Source organism: Euwallacea fornicatus, chromosome 27 (assembly GCF_040115645.1).
Source record: "Euwallacea fornicatus isolate EFF26 chromosome 27, ASM4011564v1, whole genome shotgun sequence".
NCBI lineage: Eukaryota > Metazoa > Arthropoda > Insecta > Coleoptera > Curculionidae > Euwallacea > Euwallacea fornicatus.
In genome coordinates this window covers 978,794-998,807 of record NC_089567.1, presented here as the reverse complement: position 1 = coordinate 998,807, position 20,014 = coordinate 978,794, and the positions used below count along the sequence as shown (strand labels likewise).

The window sequence follows — 20,014 nt, the reverse complement described above, 5'->3', positions numbered from 1 at the left end:
TATCACAGGCCACTGAAAGATATACATTATTCATCAAGTTTTTTACATACAATGATATTCTTTGGAAATTGCGAGAGAAAATTTCCCAGTGAAATAACAAAACAAGACAAGTAACTAACATAAGAACTACCTTGTTCTATCTAGTCTATTTCGACTCACTGCAAGTTCTCAGAAATATCCATTTCTACGATCCCAAGATCTAAGAATCGGGATTTTTATTTTACGTGCATCTATCAAAGCAAATGCAAATTGGGGATCAACCACCCGGGGGCCCGTATCCACTATCTACCATCAAACTATCCATTTACATTCTCGACGAAACTTTTAAATGGATAATTCGCTTTTAATGAAAATTTTAATGAAAATCTTACTTGTCGGCGGTGGCCTCTCCTTAGGAAAGCACGTCCTGAATAATCCCTTCGTTCTCGTGTAGTAATAGTATTTTGAATTTACTGCATCTAGTAGAGCTTGACTCTGAATGTCTGAGTTCCTACTGAGGAAGTTCTGTAACAAAAAAATCCGATATAGAAGATGGTGGAGAAGGAATTATAAGACGCTTTGGCCAACTGAATTCGGCCACAAACGAACAGAAATGATCACTTTTCTTATATGCGAAAAAAGTTATTTTTATTGGTAAAAGATGGTGAATCGAGATTATGGGAATTTGATACTTGATGGACGAAATGAAATTGATGTGAAATTAGTGATAATATGAAATCAGCCGAAAAATTATTTTGTGGAATGTTGTAAAATTGGAAGTAATTAAAATACAGATGAGGAACGCTAATTGCATAACAGGACTCCAAGTAATTAAATTTTATTGTATACATAGAATAAATTAGTTGAGCCAAAAACCATGATTATTTACTTGCTAACTTAAAAACGAATAATATAGGACCATAAACTTTCTTTAAAAAAAAAAAAAACAGGTACCAAGCTAAAGAATATCTTACCTAAGAATGTGCAGCTCTAAAAACATGTAATGCAATTGAAAAACATATACAGGGTGTCTCGAAAAGGTCTGTACAAAATTGTACCACATACTTCTGATGCAAAACATGACGGTTTAACCCAATTTACCTTAGTCCAAAAGGGGATGGCTTTCAAAACACAGAACATCAAGATGAAGGTTAAAAAAATGAAAAAAACTCTTCTTTAATGCTATTATCTGAACAAAATGGGGCTTCAGGGGGTTTTAGGGACGAAATATCAGAATCCTTGTAAATTTTCGATGTTCCTTGTAAAAGGCGCTGCCAGTGAACATTCTTTAAAGAAGCATACTGTTTTTATCATTTAAAATATAACAAAAATATACAGGATGTCTCAGTAACTCTGGTACAAGGTGATATCTTCGTTATGATCAAAGGTAGTAGAAAATGTTTTGGGTGCAAATTGTTTGGTTTGACGAAATGCATTATACGGTGGGACTTGTCTTCTTTTACTACTTCTGGTTATACCAGAAGTCAATGTCAACTTTCTTATTTCAAATGGAACACCTTTTTTTTGGCACTTTTAGATTTCATATTATTTATATATACGGGGTGTCTGTAAAAGGTCTGTACAAAATCCTGCCACATATTCTTGGGTTGAGGAAATGATGATTTAACCTAATTTGTCTAATCCAAACGTGGACGGTGTTCGAAATAGTGGGTGTCAAAGTTAAAAAATTGGAAAAAGTTAATTACTCCATTGGGAATGCTGCTATCTACACAAAATGTTGTATCGGAGGGTTTTTAGGGGTGAGAAATCAGAATCCGTTTACATTTTCGAGGGCGTCGCCAGCGCTTGATCAACCCTTTTTCAAAGGGTATAACTTTTTTATCGCCCGGTATCAAATTTATTTATGACTAAATTTCTGTTTTCCTGTGTATTTTATGAAAAAATTGTATCTGAGTACAAGTCGCTACGGCCATTTCTTCTTGATATTTGAGGCTTAACGTTCGTTACACGTCTTGAAAAATAACTTTGAAGTAGATACCGATTGGTACAGTGGAAACGAAAAAAATCAAAACACTCAATTAATCGTTAATTATTATCATTTTTCAAATATTCACGTTCTCTTTTGACTATACCAATAGTTTATTATTTGTTTTGCTGTCTTGTGCTAATAAATATGTACTTTAAAGTTATAAGTTTTTAGGGCATGAAGCGAACTTTAAACTCCAAATATTACAGGAAGAAAGGTCCGCAGGGGTTTGTATCGCGATATTTTTCTCCTAAAATATGTACGAAAGCACAAATTTACTCATAAACAAATTTTATACCACGTGATAATAAAATGACGTCCCTTTAAAGGGAGTTCACCTAGCGCCCTTTAAAGCATGCATTGACGAAGTAAAACCATTTCTGATTTTTCGCCCTTAAAAACCCTTCGATGTGACATTTTGTTCACATTGCAGCATTACAAACTAAGTAATTTCTTTTTCGTTTTTAATATTCACTTGGACGTCCTGTATTTTGAAAACCCTCTATTTTTGGAACAAAGGAAATCGCGTTCAATCGCCATTTCTTCGCCTTAGAAATCCATAACAGAATTTTCTATAGATTTTTAGGGACACCGCGTATATGTTTTTCAAATACATAACACCAGATGCGTTCTTAAACCTGCACATTGCGAGTTAAGATTTCTTGCCAAAAAGGTGGCACGTGCAAAATATTTAAAAAATCCTCAATTATATCTGACATAAAATCACTGGCAAGTTCTTGTTCACCTTGGCTCGCATTTCACGCATTTAAAATATGAAATCATTAAACCACAAGCTTGTTCAATTCCTTTAACCCAGATTAGACGCTACTGGGTTGAAACTTCCTCTTTTAGCGCTTTATTCTGTGATGTCTTTTTCATTCAAATGCAATTTATTGGTGAAATTGGCATCTGGAATCACAGTCAAAGGCGAAAAGGAATGTATGTATGTAAATGTAAATAGCGGCTGAATATCAATTGACAAAGAACGATTTCTTCAATTTCTAGATAACGCGAATGCCAGGATTTATAAGAGAAATCTCTCTTCATTTCTTCACTTATTTTTCATAAAATATGTTAGTTATTTTACCAGGTCTACCGGTATGAAATGAGCGCTATTTTGTGAAAATAAAACACCAATTTTAACAAGGAAAGAAAAAACATTATTCAAAATATTGACCATTGCTTTCTGCACATTTTGACCACCGCTCTGGCAATTTATGAATACAGAAATGTGCCTCTTTGGCATCAAACACCCAATTTTCTACTTCTTCGTAGGAATCGAAGTGCTGCTCAGCCAGTTATGCGTGTCCCATCGATGAAAACAAATGGTAGTCCGAAGGAGCCAAGTCTGGTGAATACGGCGGATGGGGCAGCAACTCCCAGCCAAGTGTTTCGATGGTATCCTGAACCGGTGTTGGTTTGTGTGCAGGTGCGTTGTCATGGAGCAAAATTACCTTCCCGTGTCTTCTGGCCCGTTCTGATCGTTTTTCGATCAGTGCATTGTTTAAATTAATCAATTGTTGTCGGTGGCGAACAGTATTAACGGTTTCACCAGGTTTTAAAAGTTCGTGGTGCACCACACCTTTCCGATCCCACCAACCACGCAGCGTTGCCTTCTTGCCGAATCGATCAGGTTTTGCAGTCGATGTCGATGGTTGTCCCGAATCGACCCATGATTTTTTCCGTTTAGGATTTCGAAAATAAGTCCATTTTTCATCTCCAGTAACAATTCGATGCAAAACTGATTTTCTTTCGTGCCTTTGCAGCAAAATTTCACAGGTGTTTTTTCTGTTCTCCATCTGTCTTCCATTCAATTCGTGCAGCACCCATTTTCCACACTTTTGGATCTTTCCCGTAGCTTTTAAACGATCAGAAATTGCTCGTTGTGCAACATTTAACATTTCTGCCATTTGATTTTGACTTAAAGTGTCATCTTCATCTAATATCGATTGCAGTTCGGCGTCTTCAGACTTTTCTGGTGGTCTGCCACGTTCTTCCTTTTGCACATCAAAATCGTTATTTCTGAATCGTTGAAACCATCTTTTGCACGTTGCTTCTGATAAAGCATAATCACCACGTGCCCCGACAAGCATTCGATGCGACTCTGCAGCATTTTTCTTCAAATGAAAGCGAAAAATTAATGCTTTCCGCAAATCATCATTTTGTGGTGCAAAATTCGACATTTTTGGTCCAATGAAATAATATATTGTTATTTGTTCAAGGACTTGATTTGCACTAAATATGTTTGTCAGTTTGCATACCAGTCAAGCAAATAAAAAAACAGGTTTGTTTACAACAAATGCCCTATACCGAGACATTTGTATCCTGACGCTCGCTTCATACCGGTTTACCTGATATTTTTCGTGCAATTTTTTATTTTGTTCGTTTAAAATCCGCCAATTTGTGGACATTTTAGAAATGAGAATTTCTTCGCTTACAAAATGCAGAGAGTAATCTGCGATAGTCCCACAAGTGCCCGGCCTAACACTTAAAGAAAAAATATTGGAAAGTATTGCCTTATTTCTCAAGATTTACATATTTCTCTCCTTTAAGATCAACACACTTTTCCCAGCGTTGTTTTATGGGTTCTCTACTGTGTTTATGGTAAGAAGTTTCGAATGTTTCAAAATAGACATCAACCACGGACTCTATCTCCCCGTTGTTCGCACATCTCTTCCCGCCGGGTCACTTTTTAGAGTTTAGAAATAGAAAATACTCCGAGGGAGCTAAATCGGGCAAATAGGGTAGGCGAGGAAGAATGTCCGAAACCAAGTTGATTTTTGCCATAGCGAAAACGAGAGTGCAGACTGATTCGTTGCCTTGACTAAACAATACTTTCTTTTTCGGCAAATGCGGTCGCTTTTTCCAAATTTCTTTGCTGAAATAAATCTGTGTCATATCCTCCGTGGATTGTTTTCCCTCAGAGACATAGAGAATAAAAGTTATCCGACGTGCAACCCGGAAAAGTGCCGCCATCATCTTTCCTGCAGATGGAAGCTTTCCGCCTTATTTGGAGCCGATGCGGCCCTTTGAGTCCGTTGTTTCGACTGCTCTTTCTTCTCAGGTGTGGAACGATGGACCCATGAACTATCTATTGTTATAGATCGACGTAGAAACTCGGCTTTACTGCTGCGAAACATTGCCAGACACTCCCCGGAAACAGCCCCACGGCGCTGTTTTTGTTCAATTGTGGATAATCACGGCCCCCATCTTGTATACGCCTTGTGTATACCCAGTTGTTCGGTCAAAATGCGACTTCGTGAAAATTCTTATCTTCCAGGAAGGTTTTGTGGATTTTCACCGCAACCTGTGGAGTGTCACCACTGCGGAGTCCATCTTGGCAGCTCGTACGAGCGCGCTTAAACCCAGTATTTTACAGTTGCTAATGAAGGGCCACATTCTCCCAGAATAACCCTACCTCAACATTAGATGGATTAAGACCTTTCGAATGGAAGCACTGAATCGGGTATCGTTGACCAATTTTTTTTCGTGTTCACAAAAGCTCAACAACGTTCATCCCTAAGAAAAGCTCCAAAATAAACACAAATTAATGTCGCACCCTCAAACTTCTTAAGGCAGGACCTTTGTAATAGAGCCGTATTTGCAACTAAAAAAATCTTCGTCTATACGTCAGCAGGGATACTTCTTGGACTATCCTCGTATTTAATCTGTGAGAACTAGCCGTGCGTTTATATCAATATGAAAGAGGTCGTTGTCTTACGATTCATTAAAAAGCTGTTTTTGGAAGTTTGTTTTTATACTAAAAGCACGATGCTAAGTTTGATATGACGCACATGCCGCACAAAGGTCAGATATTTTTCAATTTCTTATTATTAAAAACAAAGGGCGATATCGGTTTTAATCAATCATTATTTCATACAGGATGTGGTTCCGGCTCTGTCAGGTTTCCAGAGGTTGTTAAGGTGAAGCCCCCTTTCACTGACGGAAACTGGATAATGACCGTTTCGTTATGAGAAGTGTGCAGTGGGCCAATCCAGTAATATGGGAGCAAAATTATTGACAGTGCAAAAGACGTAAATTTAAACATACACACACAGTAGTAATAAGCGATTTTATTCTTTTATTTATCGAGAAGGGAAATAAATTAAACTTATTTATAATATTTAGTCGAATAAATGCTATTTCGATTTTGTCAACCGAGATGTTGATCTACGCGTCTCTATTATTAGTCCTCCTGCTCGTTCTTCTGGTGTTAATGATTAATCGAAAAAGAATTAAAGCATATCTACGTTATAAATCACTAATTACAAAATTACCCTGCGCTGACCAGTATCATGCGGTTCTTGGGCATATTCTGCTGTTCGTAGGGCTTTCACCAGGTGAGACCAAGGAGGAAATTAATTTTAAGGAATCGAATTAAATAACTTTTTATTAAAAAAAAAATTTATGTAAGTAAATGTTTCCATTAACCGCATGTTTTTCATTCACCTTCCTTGGAGACGGCAAGTGCAATTACAAATCGAGCAATTGACCAGTTCAATATTTGAGTAACACAAATTTCATTATTAGCCTGAATTAGCACAACTCTGAGCTACCCTATATACAGTGGGTCCTAACTCCGTTTAGCCGGACAGTAAATGTGGCATCATTCCTGAAAATGCTAGAAAACATTTTAATTGTATACAGTACGTCCAAAATATGGGAATCTCGAAAATGATAAAAAATTCTACGTTGGATAAATTAGAAAATTTTGGCTGCAACCAGGATGCAAAGTGTCACTTTCAGCGCCTCGGCTGTAGAGAGACACAGTTACGGCCTTTAGGCATCTAATATGTAAGCTCTGGGTTTATAAAAATCAGTCTACAGGGTGTCTAAAAAACGGGTGGAGCTATAACTCAGTTATTTATGAACGAACTTTGATGAATTGAAAATGAAGTAAAATTGTATTTATTAGACTACTAAGTAACGTCAACGTTGATTTTTTAAACTCAACTTCTTCAGCTTCAGGTGTCAACTGCAGAAATTCAAATAAAACTCAATATATATTTTTTTGATGTACGACAAATTAATATTAAAACGATTTTTAACTGAACGGAATTGAAAAATTTTAATACCATGCGTTCTGTACCCATCTGTATTGCGATGGGGCCATCTGCGGTATTCCATGGCGATTTGCATTTCATTAATTGCTAGAACCACATCCTCCTTGCTCGTTATTTTTTGTAAGCAATTATGCTGTAAGTGTCATTATTGTAAATTAGTCCTTTAGTGCAATGAAAATGGTTATTAATGTTATTATTGGCGACGATTGTCAAGTGTGAATTGCGACAAATAAATTGCTAAATGCAGAAGAAAAATCGCGTTTGTAATATTCAAGACAATGCATTAACGCTAAAAAAAATAAATAAAATTGTTAGTTTTTTTCGGTTTTAAATTGTTTTAATATTAACTTTTCATACATTACCAGATTCGTGAAAATAATATTTACGAAACTAATTTAGAATAATCGCACTTGCGGCATAACTGCCCACAGGAAATCATGAGGAAAAACGATGTGGTTTCAATAGTTAAGGGCGGCCTTATCTCGTTCCTTCACGGTGGGTTTCCCATGGGTGTCGTTCGTCCATGGCGTCAGGCCTCACTCGTAAAAGACGATACAATAGTATGAGATGGAATGAAATGCGGATGACCACAGAGTAACGCAGATGGCCCCGTGAAAATACGGACGATTACGCAACTCATAATGTCCAAATTTACGATACAGGTGGCTACATAAATCACGTAGCCGACATTTTTTTATTTTTTTCAGTTAAAAATTATTTAAGCATGAATTTGTCATTTATCATCAAATTGGGAAAAATACTTTCTATCAAAAAAAAAAAAAAAAAAAATGTCGATTTTTACTTGAATTTTCAAAATTGGCGCCTAAAACAGAAGTTGGGTTTAAAAAAAAATCAACTTTGACGTTACGTGGTGGTCTGAAAAATTTCATTTTGTCTGATTTTCAGTTCATAAAAATTCTTTCATTAACAACTTGTCACTGCTTCGCCTGTTTTTTAGACACCCTGTATCTGTCACCTCCAATTACATTATTACGATAACAATTCCGTATTATCCGCGTGTTGTTGTTTTGCATTTTACATCATTGTTTATTTGGATCAATACATCCGCAAAACATTATTATCGCATGTTTTCATGAATCATAGGCTCTAATTGAAGAGTGCGTAAAAATAATGATTTAGTCTTCATTATGAAAGATGTTATTATTATGTTAAGATGATTGCAAATCAATAATTCAATCGAAATAAATTTATTATTGTGCTCCATTAAATCTTTTTAGCATTCTCTTCGTGGTGTCCCGCCACTGGAATCTCGGTTACTTTAACACATGAGAGGTCCCCTGAAGTGGGGCAAATCGGCTGTATTTGCCATTACTTTTCTAAATATCTCTAAATTCTGTTTTTTTTTGTTTCTTTATACCTTGATGACCTATAATCATGTTTCTTTTTTCCGTTAGAGACTCTGTTCCTTTCATCCGGCAGAGCTAAATACGCCGTCACCCATTTTGTTTATTTATTTTTATTATTATTTAAATTTTTATTTTATATTTTATACGAATCGAAAGCCTACTGCACTTCGCTGACTTCCCATCATTAAAATGATCTGCGATCGCACCTCAGTAGATGAAGTTTATATTCCCCGGATAAATCAGTGCGTGCAGACGGATTTCAGAAAGCAACTACGCACGTTATCTATATTAATTTATATTAACGAATGTTGCCTTCAATTTACCTTTCTCTAAAGACATTTTTCTATTCTTAACAGAGAAAATATTCACAAAAGCGAGAATTTGGATTCGGGGAAGTTCACCGCTTAGCGTTGTAGACGTGGGTTTGAGACACGTGGTCTTCGTAGCCGCTCCCGAAGAAACTGAGGTAGGTTCCCGTAAGGGATGTCCCAAATTGGTGGTCTACACGAGGAAGGGTGCATCGGAATTGAAAAATATCAAGGGGTGTTTTACTGAATGGCAACGCGGGTGATAATGAGTAAATTGATATTCTCCTCTGGGGAAATTACCTCGAGAAGTTTTTCTTAATCGACTATATGGAGGAGCGACGGTGGTAATCGGGCAAACGGAAGTACTTTATGAGGATAGCCAATTTGCGACACCTTGTATATCAACAATAAATTCCTGTTAATTGCAGGCGATAATAGGGCAAATGAAGCACCTGAATAAGGCCTTCGCTTACAAATTCCTCCAGAGTTGGCTCGGAGATGGACTCCTCACCAGTAAAAGTATCGCGTTTTCTTTTATATCCGTCTCAGATTTTCCAAGAAAATCTTCTATGTTTAAGGTGAAAGTTGGCACAAAAGAAGGAAAATCCTTACTCCAGCCTTCCATTTCTCAATCCTTCTCCAATTCGTGGACATATTCAACAGAGAATCTGTAAACTTCTGCAATCTTATAGAAAAAACGTACTTAAACGTGCCAGTCAACATTGAGCCTTTAGCCTCTGACTTCGCCCTAGCAACTATGAGCGGTAAGTCACCAAAGCAAATTGCTCGAAGCCTGATCATATTCAAAATTTATTACTAGAAACTTCCATGGGAACTAAGGTAAATCTGAAGACCAAAGAGGGAGTGGACTACAAACATGCAATATATGAGCTGGGCCTCATCGTGTTTCGAAGATTCTTGACGCCATGGTTTTGGCCCCGAATTATCTTCGACTTCACAACTCAGAGGAAGATAGAGGAAAAGGACTTGAAAATACTGCATAAATTTACTACAAATATCATTCAGAAGAGAAGCGAAAACTTTGCAATCTTCGATGAAAAATTTGATGGGACGCTTACTAAAAGAAAATATCCCTTATTGGACATATTGCTGAATGCTAAATTTAAGGACAACTCTATCGACGATGTTGGAATAAGAAATGAAGTTGATACTTTCATGTTTGAGGTACTTAGCAAAGTTTTGGGCACCCGGCGATGGTCATTTTCTTGAATACCATTCACAGGGTCATGACACTACTGCGACATGTCTAAGCTTCACTATAATGCTACTGGCGTGCCACAAGGAAATTCAGGTAAAGCCCAATCTTCACATCCTAAATTTGCATAGTTTCCGATTTCAGGATGAAGTTTATCAGGAAATAGTGAGCGTGTTGGGCACAGATTTATCAAACCAGCCCACCTATGCCATCTTACAGGAAATGTCATTACTGGAAAGGTGATTTAGTGAGTTTGTTCTGTGGTCGATTTATCGACACCTTCATTGCCCCGTAGATGCATTAAAGAGAGCCTTAGACTTTATCCTCCAGTCTCCTTAATCGGGCGGAAAACGAGCGAAGAGACTTCCACCAAATATGGAACAATACCGAAGGACATTCACAGTTTCGTGATGATTTACGATCTTCATAGAAATCCGGATATTTGGCCCAATCCTGATGAATTCGACCCATCCAGGCATTTACCAGAAAATTGCCGGGGACGGCATCCTTTCGCGTTTATTCCCTTCAGTGCTGGACCAAGAAATTGCATTGGTAAGTTGGCTTAAACCATCTGGGAGACGCGAACAGGTGACGAAAGTTAAAAAAAAATATTTTCAAAAATAAATCAAATTATTTATGTTATATTAAGTTATTTTAAGCGGGCCCTCGTGCGACGATCTGAAATGTCTGCCACGGCTCGGTTTATGTTCTGTTGAGATTTAGTTCCCTGAGGCAAGCTGCAGCCTCATTTTTCATTCTTGAACACTTTTTTCAGAAGATAAAAAGTTTTAAAAAAACTGAAAATCCGTCTTTGAGAAAAAGACAAATTCACTTGTACTGCTCCTGCATTCTTATTGGACGTCAGGATGAATTGTTCAGAACTATTTTCCAGCAATTTCTTTGTGGTTACAGGTCAGCGTTTCGCAATGCTGGAAATAAAAGCCTTCTTTTGCGCCCTGCTCAGGAAATTCATTCTGGAACAGGTGGACACTCCGAAGTCTTTGGTCATCATTCAGGAGGTCATTCTGAGGACTCGCAATGGAATTAGGGTCAAATTTAAACTAAGACAATAACGCTGTTAAATAATGATGGTTTTTTTGTTAAAATTTGGGTAGTTTAGTTGGTAGGTAGGAAGGTATCCAATCTGATGGCCCGAATATCAATTCGTAGAAATCTAGTACAGATTTGTCTTTTCGGACGTTTCTATGATATTTGCATTGATGGTATTTTGCAGTTTTATTTTATGCTTGTATTTCTTCGTCTTAAAAAAATTGAGCTATTAATATACAGTTTGTTTTTCAAATTTGTCTTTGGGCGTGCCCGAGTCTTTGGGAAAATTTCTATTTGGAAATTTGCTTTGTTAGCGCTACATTTAGGAGAAATCGATCTTTCATATGTTCGAAAATGTTAAAAAATCACGCATTATTAAATGATATCTTGTATACGTGGTATTACTGAACGAGAGTCCGATATTGCACAGGGCGGTTTTTCGAGTGGTGTGCAAGGCGCAGGGCATCGAAAAATAAAACATAAATTACATATTCTTCAATATCTTTAGGTTACTTCCAGCTAATTTTAGGAAAATCGACGTCCGGGGGTTCTTTTTTGGGATAAAAAGAGATCAAATTTATCAACGATTTAGTTGTATGTCCTAGAGGGCGCCACGAGCGCTCATTCTGAAATTTTCAATTTTTTTTCGAGGCAGTCCCGAAAAAAAAAATAAAATAAAAAAGTATGTTGTGAAAAAATCAAAGAAAAGCTGAAGCAAACTGATACTTGTAAATTTGACTCACAAGTTTGAAGAAAATTATCGAAATTTTTTGTTATTTTTTGTGATTATGAAGCTGAATTGTGACGATGACGCTTCTCTTTAAGGAAATTATTGTAGTTATTTGTCTTCAAGAAATGGCAAATTTTACTAATTCCGAACCGGCCCACATACGTACATTTTACCTATGGTTTTGCTAATGGGAATGCGTATGGTCGAAACCATCGTACAAAGAAGGACATCCTAATCGAACAAACTCAAATATATTTTCAAGGATCCCCACCTTCGTTTAAGTGAGACAGGGACTGAATATTTCCCACTTTCTGATAGAGAAATTTCTCACTGACTACATGTTATATCCGCATCATGTGCAAACTCCTCACCCACGTGACTTCCTGTTACGTATCAACTTTGTCTGCGGTTTTGCCAAAAACTTATTCACGGTCCTTTATTGGGCACCAAAATCCTCTTTATCCATTAAGTAAATTTATTATATTGATAACTTGCACGACAATCATTCTTGGTCAGAAAAAATCCAAATGCAGTCGAAGAATCACGTTTCTAAGAACAAACCTCCGGAAATCCCTGGGCTGGAATCTTTGCGGATCACTTCTTACGTCCATTCTTTCTCTCTGCAAGACTCTATGGTGAAAGTTGATGTCGTTTTTTAGATATGTCGAATTTACTTCAAGATGTGCCGATTTTGCTTGGAAGGGAAATGTAGTTTTTACATGGCGGCGCACTAGTACATTAAAGCAACCAAAAACGAACACTTTTAAATCTAAATTTCACCAATTCATTGATCGACCGGAGAGGGCCCCCACTGTGGTCGCCTAGGTCCCGGATCTTAACAATTTCGACTTTTTTTGGCGAACACCTAAAGATTTCAGTGTACCATTTACCCGTTCAAACTGAACGAAATCTTAGATATAGGATCATATAAAACGGTGGAAGTGCTTGCGTGAAAAGGAGATTGAATGCAATCATAGCCCAAGAAGGAGGAAATTCCCAACACTTCTTGTAATTTTTATCATTTACCTTAGGTATAAAGATGGCCTCCATTAGCCGGAAAAAAATTTTAATTGTTGACGATGTCGGTCAATACATATCCTTCAGAAGGAAATAAAAGCATACATTTCAACAAATAATTAATTTAACAGGTGCTCAACGTGACCACCCCGTTCTCGAATACAGAGATTCACGCGTCGAAGAAAATTAAATTTTAATCTTCCCAACATCATTGCGCATTCCATCAGCTGCTTGCAAAATTCTATTTCTTAGGTGGTCTTCAATTTGAATAGGAACAGCATATACACGAGATAAAGCGTACCCCAAATGGAAAAGTCGCAGGGAGTTAGATCTGGAGATCTGGGGGGCCATTGAAGAGGGGCATCACTTCCTCCGTTGATTTTTTTCGTCTAATGGAGGCTCCCAATCAAAATTCATTAAGAGGTAAAAAAGTTGCGTAACTGACTGGGAATTTCGTTAAAAAAAAAAAACTAACAGTCTGTATGAACGAATAAAAAAGCTTTGGTGTATTTAACATTCGATCTTGTAGCAACTGACCACTACCCCTGGTGGTTGTAAGCCCCGGCCCTAGAAGCAGAAAGGTGTTACACCAAATTTCGTAGCAATCCATCTAGCTGCTTTCGACTTATCATCAGCAAAACTAAAAAAAAAAGTGAGACTTTAAGAGCTTGTTTCTCCACAAGGGACAATTTCGTATATCACAATGAATTGATATATTTTTGACCAAGGAATATGTGGTTAAGCGTTGACCCCCCATTCTGGGACACCCTGTATATCTCGAAAACTGAAGGAGTTAGAACTCGTGTTCGCCACAACTTTCCATCTTAAAACTACTTGGGGAGCCACCATGTAAAATGTCGGACGCTTATTCAATAACATCCTGTAGATTCTAGGGCTTTCGTTCCTTTTTACGGCAATTGTCACCCAGCTCTGTGACGGGCGGCAAATCTACTCGTTGTCAAGCCGAACATGTGATGAAGGTTCCATACACGTGCCGCAACCAGACTCCGGCTTTAGGTGCACCACTTTGAACTTAGACTCAGGATCTTATGATATGTCTGAATCAGTTCGCTTGGAACAATGTTCATTTGACACGGTTTTAACATCAGTTATGCTGTTATCGAAAGTAATAATTAGTGATGAAACGATTTCCAATGTAGTGGCAGCCGACAATCTTCTGGTTCTTAAGATTATTAAACTGAATTCTTGCAACAGCCATTAGCCAATAGCACGGGGGTCTCTTGGCTTCATATAATTCAAATTCAGATCTCTTTCACTTCGCCATCAACAACCGCAGTTTCCTTTTTTCACCTTTTATTTACGTATATTATTAAAAGTGCCGCTGTTGACGATAATAAATTATACCGAGTAAGTGAATTTCTCAGGAGAAAAGCCATTTATTGTCGTTAGTAAAATGAGGGATTTGATGGAAAGTTCGCTCATCAATCATCGTCGTAGATGCATTTCGCTTGGATTGGTGCTCGTGCAAGCGCCAGAGAGTGCGCGTAAACTTTCTGAAGGCGCTTTATCGCGGTTAACCTTAATAAACCTAAAAAGCTGGAACTCTAACGATAACGAAAACCAGTACAAATCTGAGAAAAAATTGAAACACAGTTGCAGCAAACTTGTCGAACACCATAAATCCGTAATTATATCGCCAATATGTGGCAGTAACTTAATGCTAACTGTTCTTAATTTTAGTGAATGTTTTGCAGCCTAATTGGAATATTCCGGTGGCAAAAAACTCTGTCTATCGAGGTCTTCGCCGGATCAAAGAATGGTATGCTCGATCGACCTTGGCATACCTTGGCTTCCAGCACTACCTACCTATTTCGTTTGCAAAATCGTTTTAAATGAATTTGCGCTGCAGTATTTACATAAATTTAAAGATATTTCCCCAGAGAAAACTGCTCGCTGTGGAGAAAATTTAATCATGAGAAGGCATCGATTCGCGAACTAGTTCATGAATTAATTCGAAAATCAATCGACAATGATTAAGCGTCGCATTTCCGCTCTAACGGCCATCCGAATCAGAGTCCAGTCTGGGTGCATTTTCCTCACTTTTTTGCATATGGTCCGCGACCGTGGGAGAAATGGTGTACAAGTTAGAGCCTCCGTCGCTACTTTGCTAGAAATTGGAATGGTAACTTTGTCCCCGAAAACGTAAAATTTTAATGTGGAACGGCAACACTGGCCTACGTCGTTTTGAGCAGATTTTCGCCAAATAATTCATTTTAAATTAAAAATATTTCTTCGAAGAAATCTTGTGACTACCAAGAAATTTAATCTTAAGTCGGTATCAATTCGCGGATTAAACTGCAATGATAAAGTGCTGCGAGTGCCATTAAATTAGTACAGTTCGATTCGGGTCCGTTTTTACTCTTTCTTAATTTCACTATACAGGGTGTCTCCCAAGCGATATCACTAATTTCAAGGAGTGGTACATTGTCACATTTTATGGAAAAACTCCTAAGAAACGTATGTCCTATCTTGCTTCGTTTTCGTGATACGAGGTCAAGTTTCTCTTCGGTTTTTCATAAATATTTTCGGACATAAGGGGCAAAGTCTCAATTCCGTGTTCACAGGTTTTCCGAGACCAGAAATTCATATGCGATATCGGTTTTACCGCAATATGTATTATTAAATATTTATTAATAAGTGAATGTTTTCATGAAATGATGTGCAAAGAAACGTTTAATCGTCGATGTCTTGAAAACCGTTGGTCTGAGGGTTTCGACCAAGTACGTCTTTTTTGTTCAGAACTGACTGGAGAACAAAACGTTAAAAGTCAAAATACAGGGTGCTAAAAACGTTAGGGCAGATTCAACGAAAGAACATTACTGCGAGTGGCGCCCCTCATCGGCACGTCCGAAAGTATTTATGACAAATCTAGAAAGGAACTTGGACACCTTGTGTCCCAGAAACGAAGTGAGATAGAACGTACGTTTGTTAGGATTTTTTCACAAAATGCGACAAGGAATCACCCCTCGAAATTAATGCCATCATTTAGTAGACACCCTATATATACAGGGTGTTCGATTTATCATGCACATGCGATTTTCTCCAAAAATAAAAATTTAATAAAAAAATGTTTCAAATAAAGTTTGTTTGGGATGAAGGAGCGCTTCTTTTGACATTTTTTTTTTCAAAAAAACTGTCTTTTAGAAGGCCCTTTCAAGGTCATTCGCATTTTTTCTAATGGAAACCCTAGATTTTTTTGACAAAAATGGATACATCACTAAAAACTGGAAAACATTTGTTTGAAAAATTTTTCAACGCTTTTTTAGATAGTTTATTCAAAGAAATAATCGAAAATTAAGTAAAGCGTGGAACAACAACATAAAATTTTTCTAATCCAATAAATGTTCAAAATTCTATTTATTAAAGTTCACAGGTTTGCAAATTGCCTGACAGGTTTTTTTTAAACAAATTGTTTCAATAAAAAACAACCGATAATATGAAATTTCATCGATAAGTTTAGTAAATAAACAAAATGTTCAAATCACAGTAGCAGTTGAGTGGGGTTGTTCGAATTGAAAAACTTTTCAAACAAATATTTTCCAGTTTTTAGTGATATATCCATTTTTGTCAAAAAAATCCAGAATTTCCATTAGAAAAAATGCGAATGACCTTGAAAGGACCTTCTAAATGACAGTTTTTTTGAAAAAAAAAGTCAAAAGAAGCGCTCCTTTATCCCTAACAAACTTTATTTGAAAATTTTTTAAATTAAATTCTTAGTTTTCGAGAAAACCGCATGTGCATGTTAAATCGAACACCCTGTATATATTTTTAAATTTTTATTTTAATTATTTCAGTTTTCCTTAATCATCCAGGGTCGTGAGAAAAATAGTATAGAGGGTGGCCCTTTTGCAACGGATACACATGCATACGTTACATTCCGACGGTATTCAATGTAATACAGACTTATTATGGAAAACCGTTGGGTGGTTACTGCATCAAGTTTTTTCTATGTTATTTTCACGTAAATGTGCATAATATATCTCTTCATATGAATCGAGGAAACGTAAATAAATATAACTATGGTTTCCTGTTTAAACTGTTACCTCCCGAGTAAACAATGAAGAAGTGTGCACTACCTGCGTGATGAAAGCTCTTCAAGAAGAGCGAAAGATTATACCACGTTCGTTCAGGTCGATTATGAAATCTGACGCTATCCATATGGTTGAGTCCTTCAGAAAAGTTAACAGGAAGTTATTTAGGTTAGTGTCTCGGAAGTGGCTGATTCTATCACAAGATAAACATTGAAGAGAAAATATAAATATTTTAATTCCCAAGTAACTAATAGTGTCGTCATCTTCGCCATGCATTTATACACAAAGGCAACAAGAAATTTGCTTTTTTATGTAGAGTTATTAAGTGAAGCTGTTTATGTTCCTGTTCCAAATTGGTCGTTACTTAGCGCTTTAGCGTATAAGTCGCCTAATGGTGGGCTTACACAGGAGAATAAGAATAAATCTTTAGACGTAACGACATCTAGAGCGTTTATTAAACAGAATAAGGAACAACATTATTCCATACCTAACCAATTAACGCGGAGCATTAGCCAGAGAATAAGAAAAAGCATTGGGGATAAGCATGGGACAGTTTTTAAATCGTTACTTCATGAAGCATCTTCACGTGAAAGTCGAAATATCATCAGGATACATCGTGTGCAATTATTAGAATATTGTTTGCTCTACAAATGGTTCACGTCTCAATAAGAATAACGAGCAAGCCTTTCGCTTTTAATTCAATTTAATTTAATTTAATTTAATTTAATTTAATAATTTAATTAATTCCACTAAGTCAACAGTTGATAACTTTCTTAACATACATACAACGTAATACAACCACTTTTTTTGGATTGATGCATAACAACCTTCAGTAATAATCTTAAATTCTAAGAATTTTAGCATATTAAGCATCAGCTTCATGTGTACGTATCTAGGCCTGTACCCACATACTTTCAGTGTTAATAAAGCTCGTAACATAGTTCCCTATACGACTTATATTGCAATTATATTGCATAAATGCAAAATAAACCTGTTTGGTGATTAATTCTTAGATAATAATTGTAATGGTGCCGATAAGAAATGAAAAAAATGCCCATGCAATTAAGTGATAAATAAATTTTTAAAAAAGGACGTAGATAAATAAGGAAGTTGGTTTTTTCCCTTTCTTAAATCATCATGGAGATATGAAGATCATCTGAGAAGTGCCTGACCTAACACTTAAAGAAAAAAAATTGGAAAATATTACGTTCTTTTTCGACCGACGCACTGTTCCCAGCGATGTTCTGCAGCTTCAATACCCTGTCTACAGCAAGAAGCTTCAAATAGTACAAAATAGGCATCAACCTTGGACTCCACCTCCCCATTACTGGCAGTTCCCTTTCCACCGAGCCACTTTTTCAAGTTTGGATATAGAAAATAATCTGAGGGACCTAAATCTGGCGAATAGGGCGGGCGAGGAAAAAGTTCGAAAACAAGTTGACTGATGTGTGGCCATCGCGACGACGAACCGGTGCGTTGTCTTGATGAAGCAACACTTTCTTTCTCGTCAAATGCGGTCGTTTTTTCCTAACTTCTTCGTTTAAACGCTGCAGTAAATTTATACGATATTTTCCGTTTATTGTTTTTCCTTTAGGGAGATAATTAATCCGTGTACGTTCCCTGGAACTAACGCCATCACCTTTCGTGCAGATGGAACCGGTTTCGCCCTCTTTAGGGCCGATTTTCCTCTTTGAGTGCATTGTTTTGACTGCTCTTTCATCCCAGGTGTGAAACGATTATGTTTGTGCATGGTTACGAACCGACGTAAAAACTCGGCTTTAGTGCCGCGAAACATTGCCAGACGCTCCCATGAAACATCTTCACGGCGCTGTTTTTGTTCAATTGTGAGCAATCGCGGCACCCATCTTGCGCACAGCTTTCTCACGTCCGATTATTCGGTCAAAATGCGGTACACTTTTGAAACGCTCATTTTTCAGTAAGGTTTTGTGGATTTTCAGGACAATGTCTGGAATGGTCAGATCTGGAGTGCGGTCGGGTCGAGCGGCGCGGACTTCGCCTGGGCAGCGCGTAGGATCCTGTCTACACTCTGATGTGTTATCTAAGGACCAGATTTCCCCAGAGTAGAATCTAACTCTACTCTGGTGTTCTATGACCATTTTTTTGGTGTTCACAAAATCTGTAAAAGCGCTCACTAAAAACTCTTCCAAAACGGACACAGACCGACGTGGCACCGTAGAGGTCGGGACAATCTTCGTATATTCGCTTCCGATGTGCCTCCAATTAAAACCAGCATCAAAGCAGCGAATTATTATGAATTTAATGAGTATTCTGAAATTCTTTAAATTGTACTGAGTCTGAGTTTGAAACATGCACATTTATAGCTCCTGCAGCCTCGTATTGCTCCAACAACGAAAGTCGATAAATAATCCTGTGCGAAATCAATTATCGTTGGGTTAAAACTGAATATTATTTAATATTTAACGAACTGAAATATTCCTCTGAAATCAAAGAAACTATGACAAATCATCTCTTCAAATAAGTTCGGAATAAAACGAAATAATATTCATCAAATGTCGGTTTTACTCGATTTTTGCTCTCCTGTTGGATCGTGATTATAATTACAATTCTCGAAATTATAATAAAACTGTTATGTCATTTGTGGGTTCAGTGCCGTTGAAAGTGATTAATTGTCGGTTGCGAACCACTTTGGTTCAAATTTGCATTGAAAGAAATGAGCCGAATTGCTCTGCGAACGCCACATTCGGTGCATACTGCACAAGTCAAAAAGTGCATCAATCACCGAGGTATGACGAGCAATTCTGGCACCGGGTTTGCAGGGAAATTAGAGAATTGTGGCCGATTTGCGACCTTGATTTTCAAACAGTCATCAAAATCACGAAGTCATCAGTCTCGTTCATTCAAGAAAATGTGAGCTGAATTTTACAATGAAAAACGGACGTTTCACCAAATTGCTCATCAAACGGCAATTGAGCGCACCTCGCGTAATCCGAGAAAGAGCATAAGGCTCAGCGATTCATAACGATCGATTCAGGCATCGGTTTATGGCGAAATTTGCACAAGACCGTGAACACGTCGATATCGAAAACTTGGGTGAAAGAAATCATGATTGCGGTCACTTTTCTAAATTGATAGAATTAAACAAATCACTTTCTTGCAACCTTTGTGGATTAGTAGGTGTTGTGAATTCCAAAAAATCTAGGCCGCGATATCATTAGAAACGATTTCGATTTTGTTAAGGATTCCAGTTCAGAACAAAACGGTGA

General features: G+C 37.3%; 2 protein-coding genes across 4 annotated transcripts in view; one reads left to right on the top strand and one right to left on the bottom strand.

Annotated features, from left to right (window-relative positions):
• LOC136347224 (uncharacterized) overlaps positions 1–20,014 on the bottom strand; it is a 39,704-nt gene that overhangs the window by 9,183 nt on the left and 10,507 nt on the right. For both annotated transcript variants that reach the window (XM_066296999.1, XM_066296998.1), the window contains exon 2: positions 372–504. In XM_066296999.1, the coding sequence (XP_066153096.1) occupies positions 372–504 (133 nt within the window). The remainder of the gene's footprint in view (positions 1–371; positions 505–20,014) is intronic.
• On the top strand, positions 6,097–11,334 carry LOC136347219 (cytochrome P450 4c3-like). 2 transcript variants are annotated; one of them, XM_066296991.1, is made up of 9 exons: positions 6,097–6,306; positions 8,753–8,862; positions 9,133–9,223; positions 9,283–9,468; positions 9,525–9,889; positions 9,948–10,016; positions 10,065–10,159; positions 10,216–10,472; positions 10,833–11,334. In XM_066296991.1, exons 1-9 carry the CDS (start codon positions 6,129–6,131, stop codon positions 10,991–10,993), a joined length of 1,512 nt encoding a protein of 503 aa, XP_066153088.1. In that variant the 5' UTR covers positions 6,097–6,128; the 3' UTR covers positions 10,994–11,334. The 2 variants fall into 2 exon arrangements, with proteins under 2 accessions (XP_066153088.1, XP_066153087.1); XM_066296990.1 differs by having other exon boundaries at positions 9,948–10,159.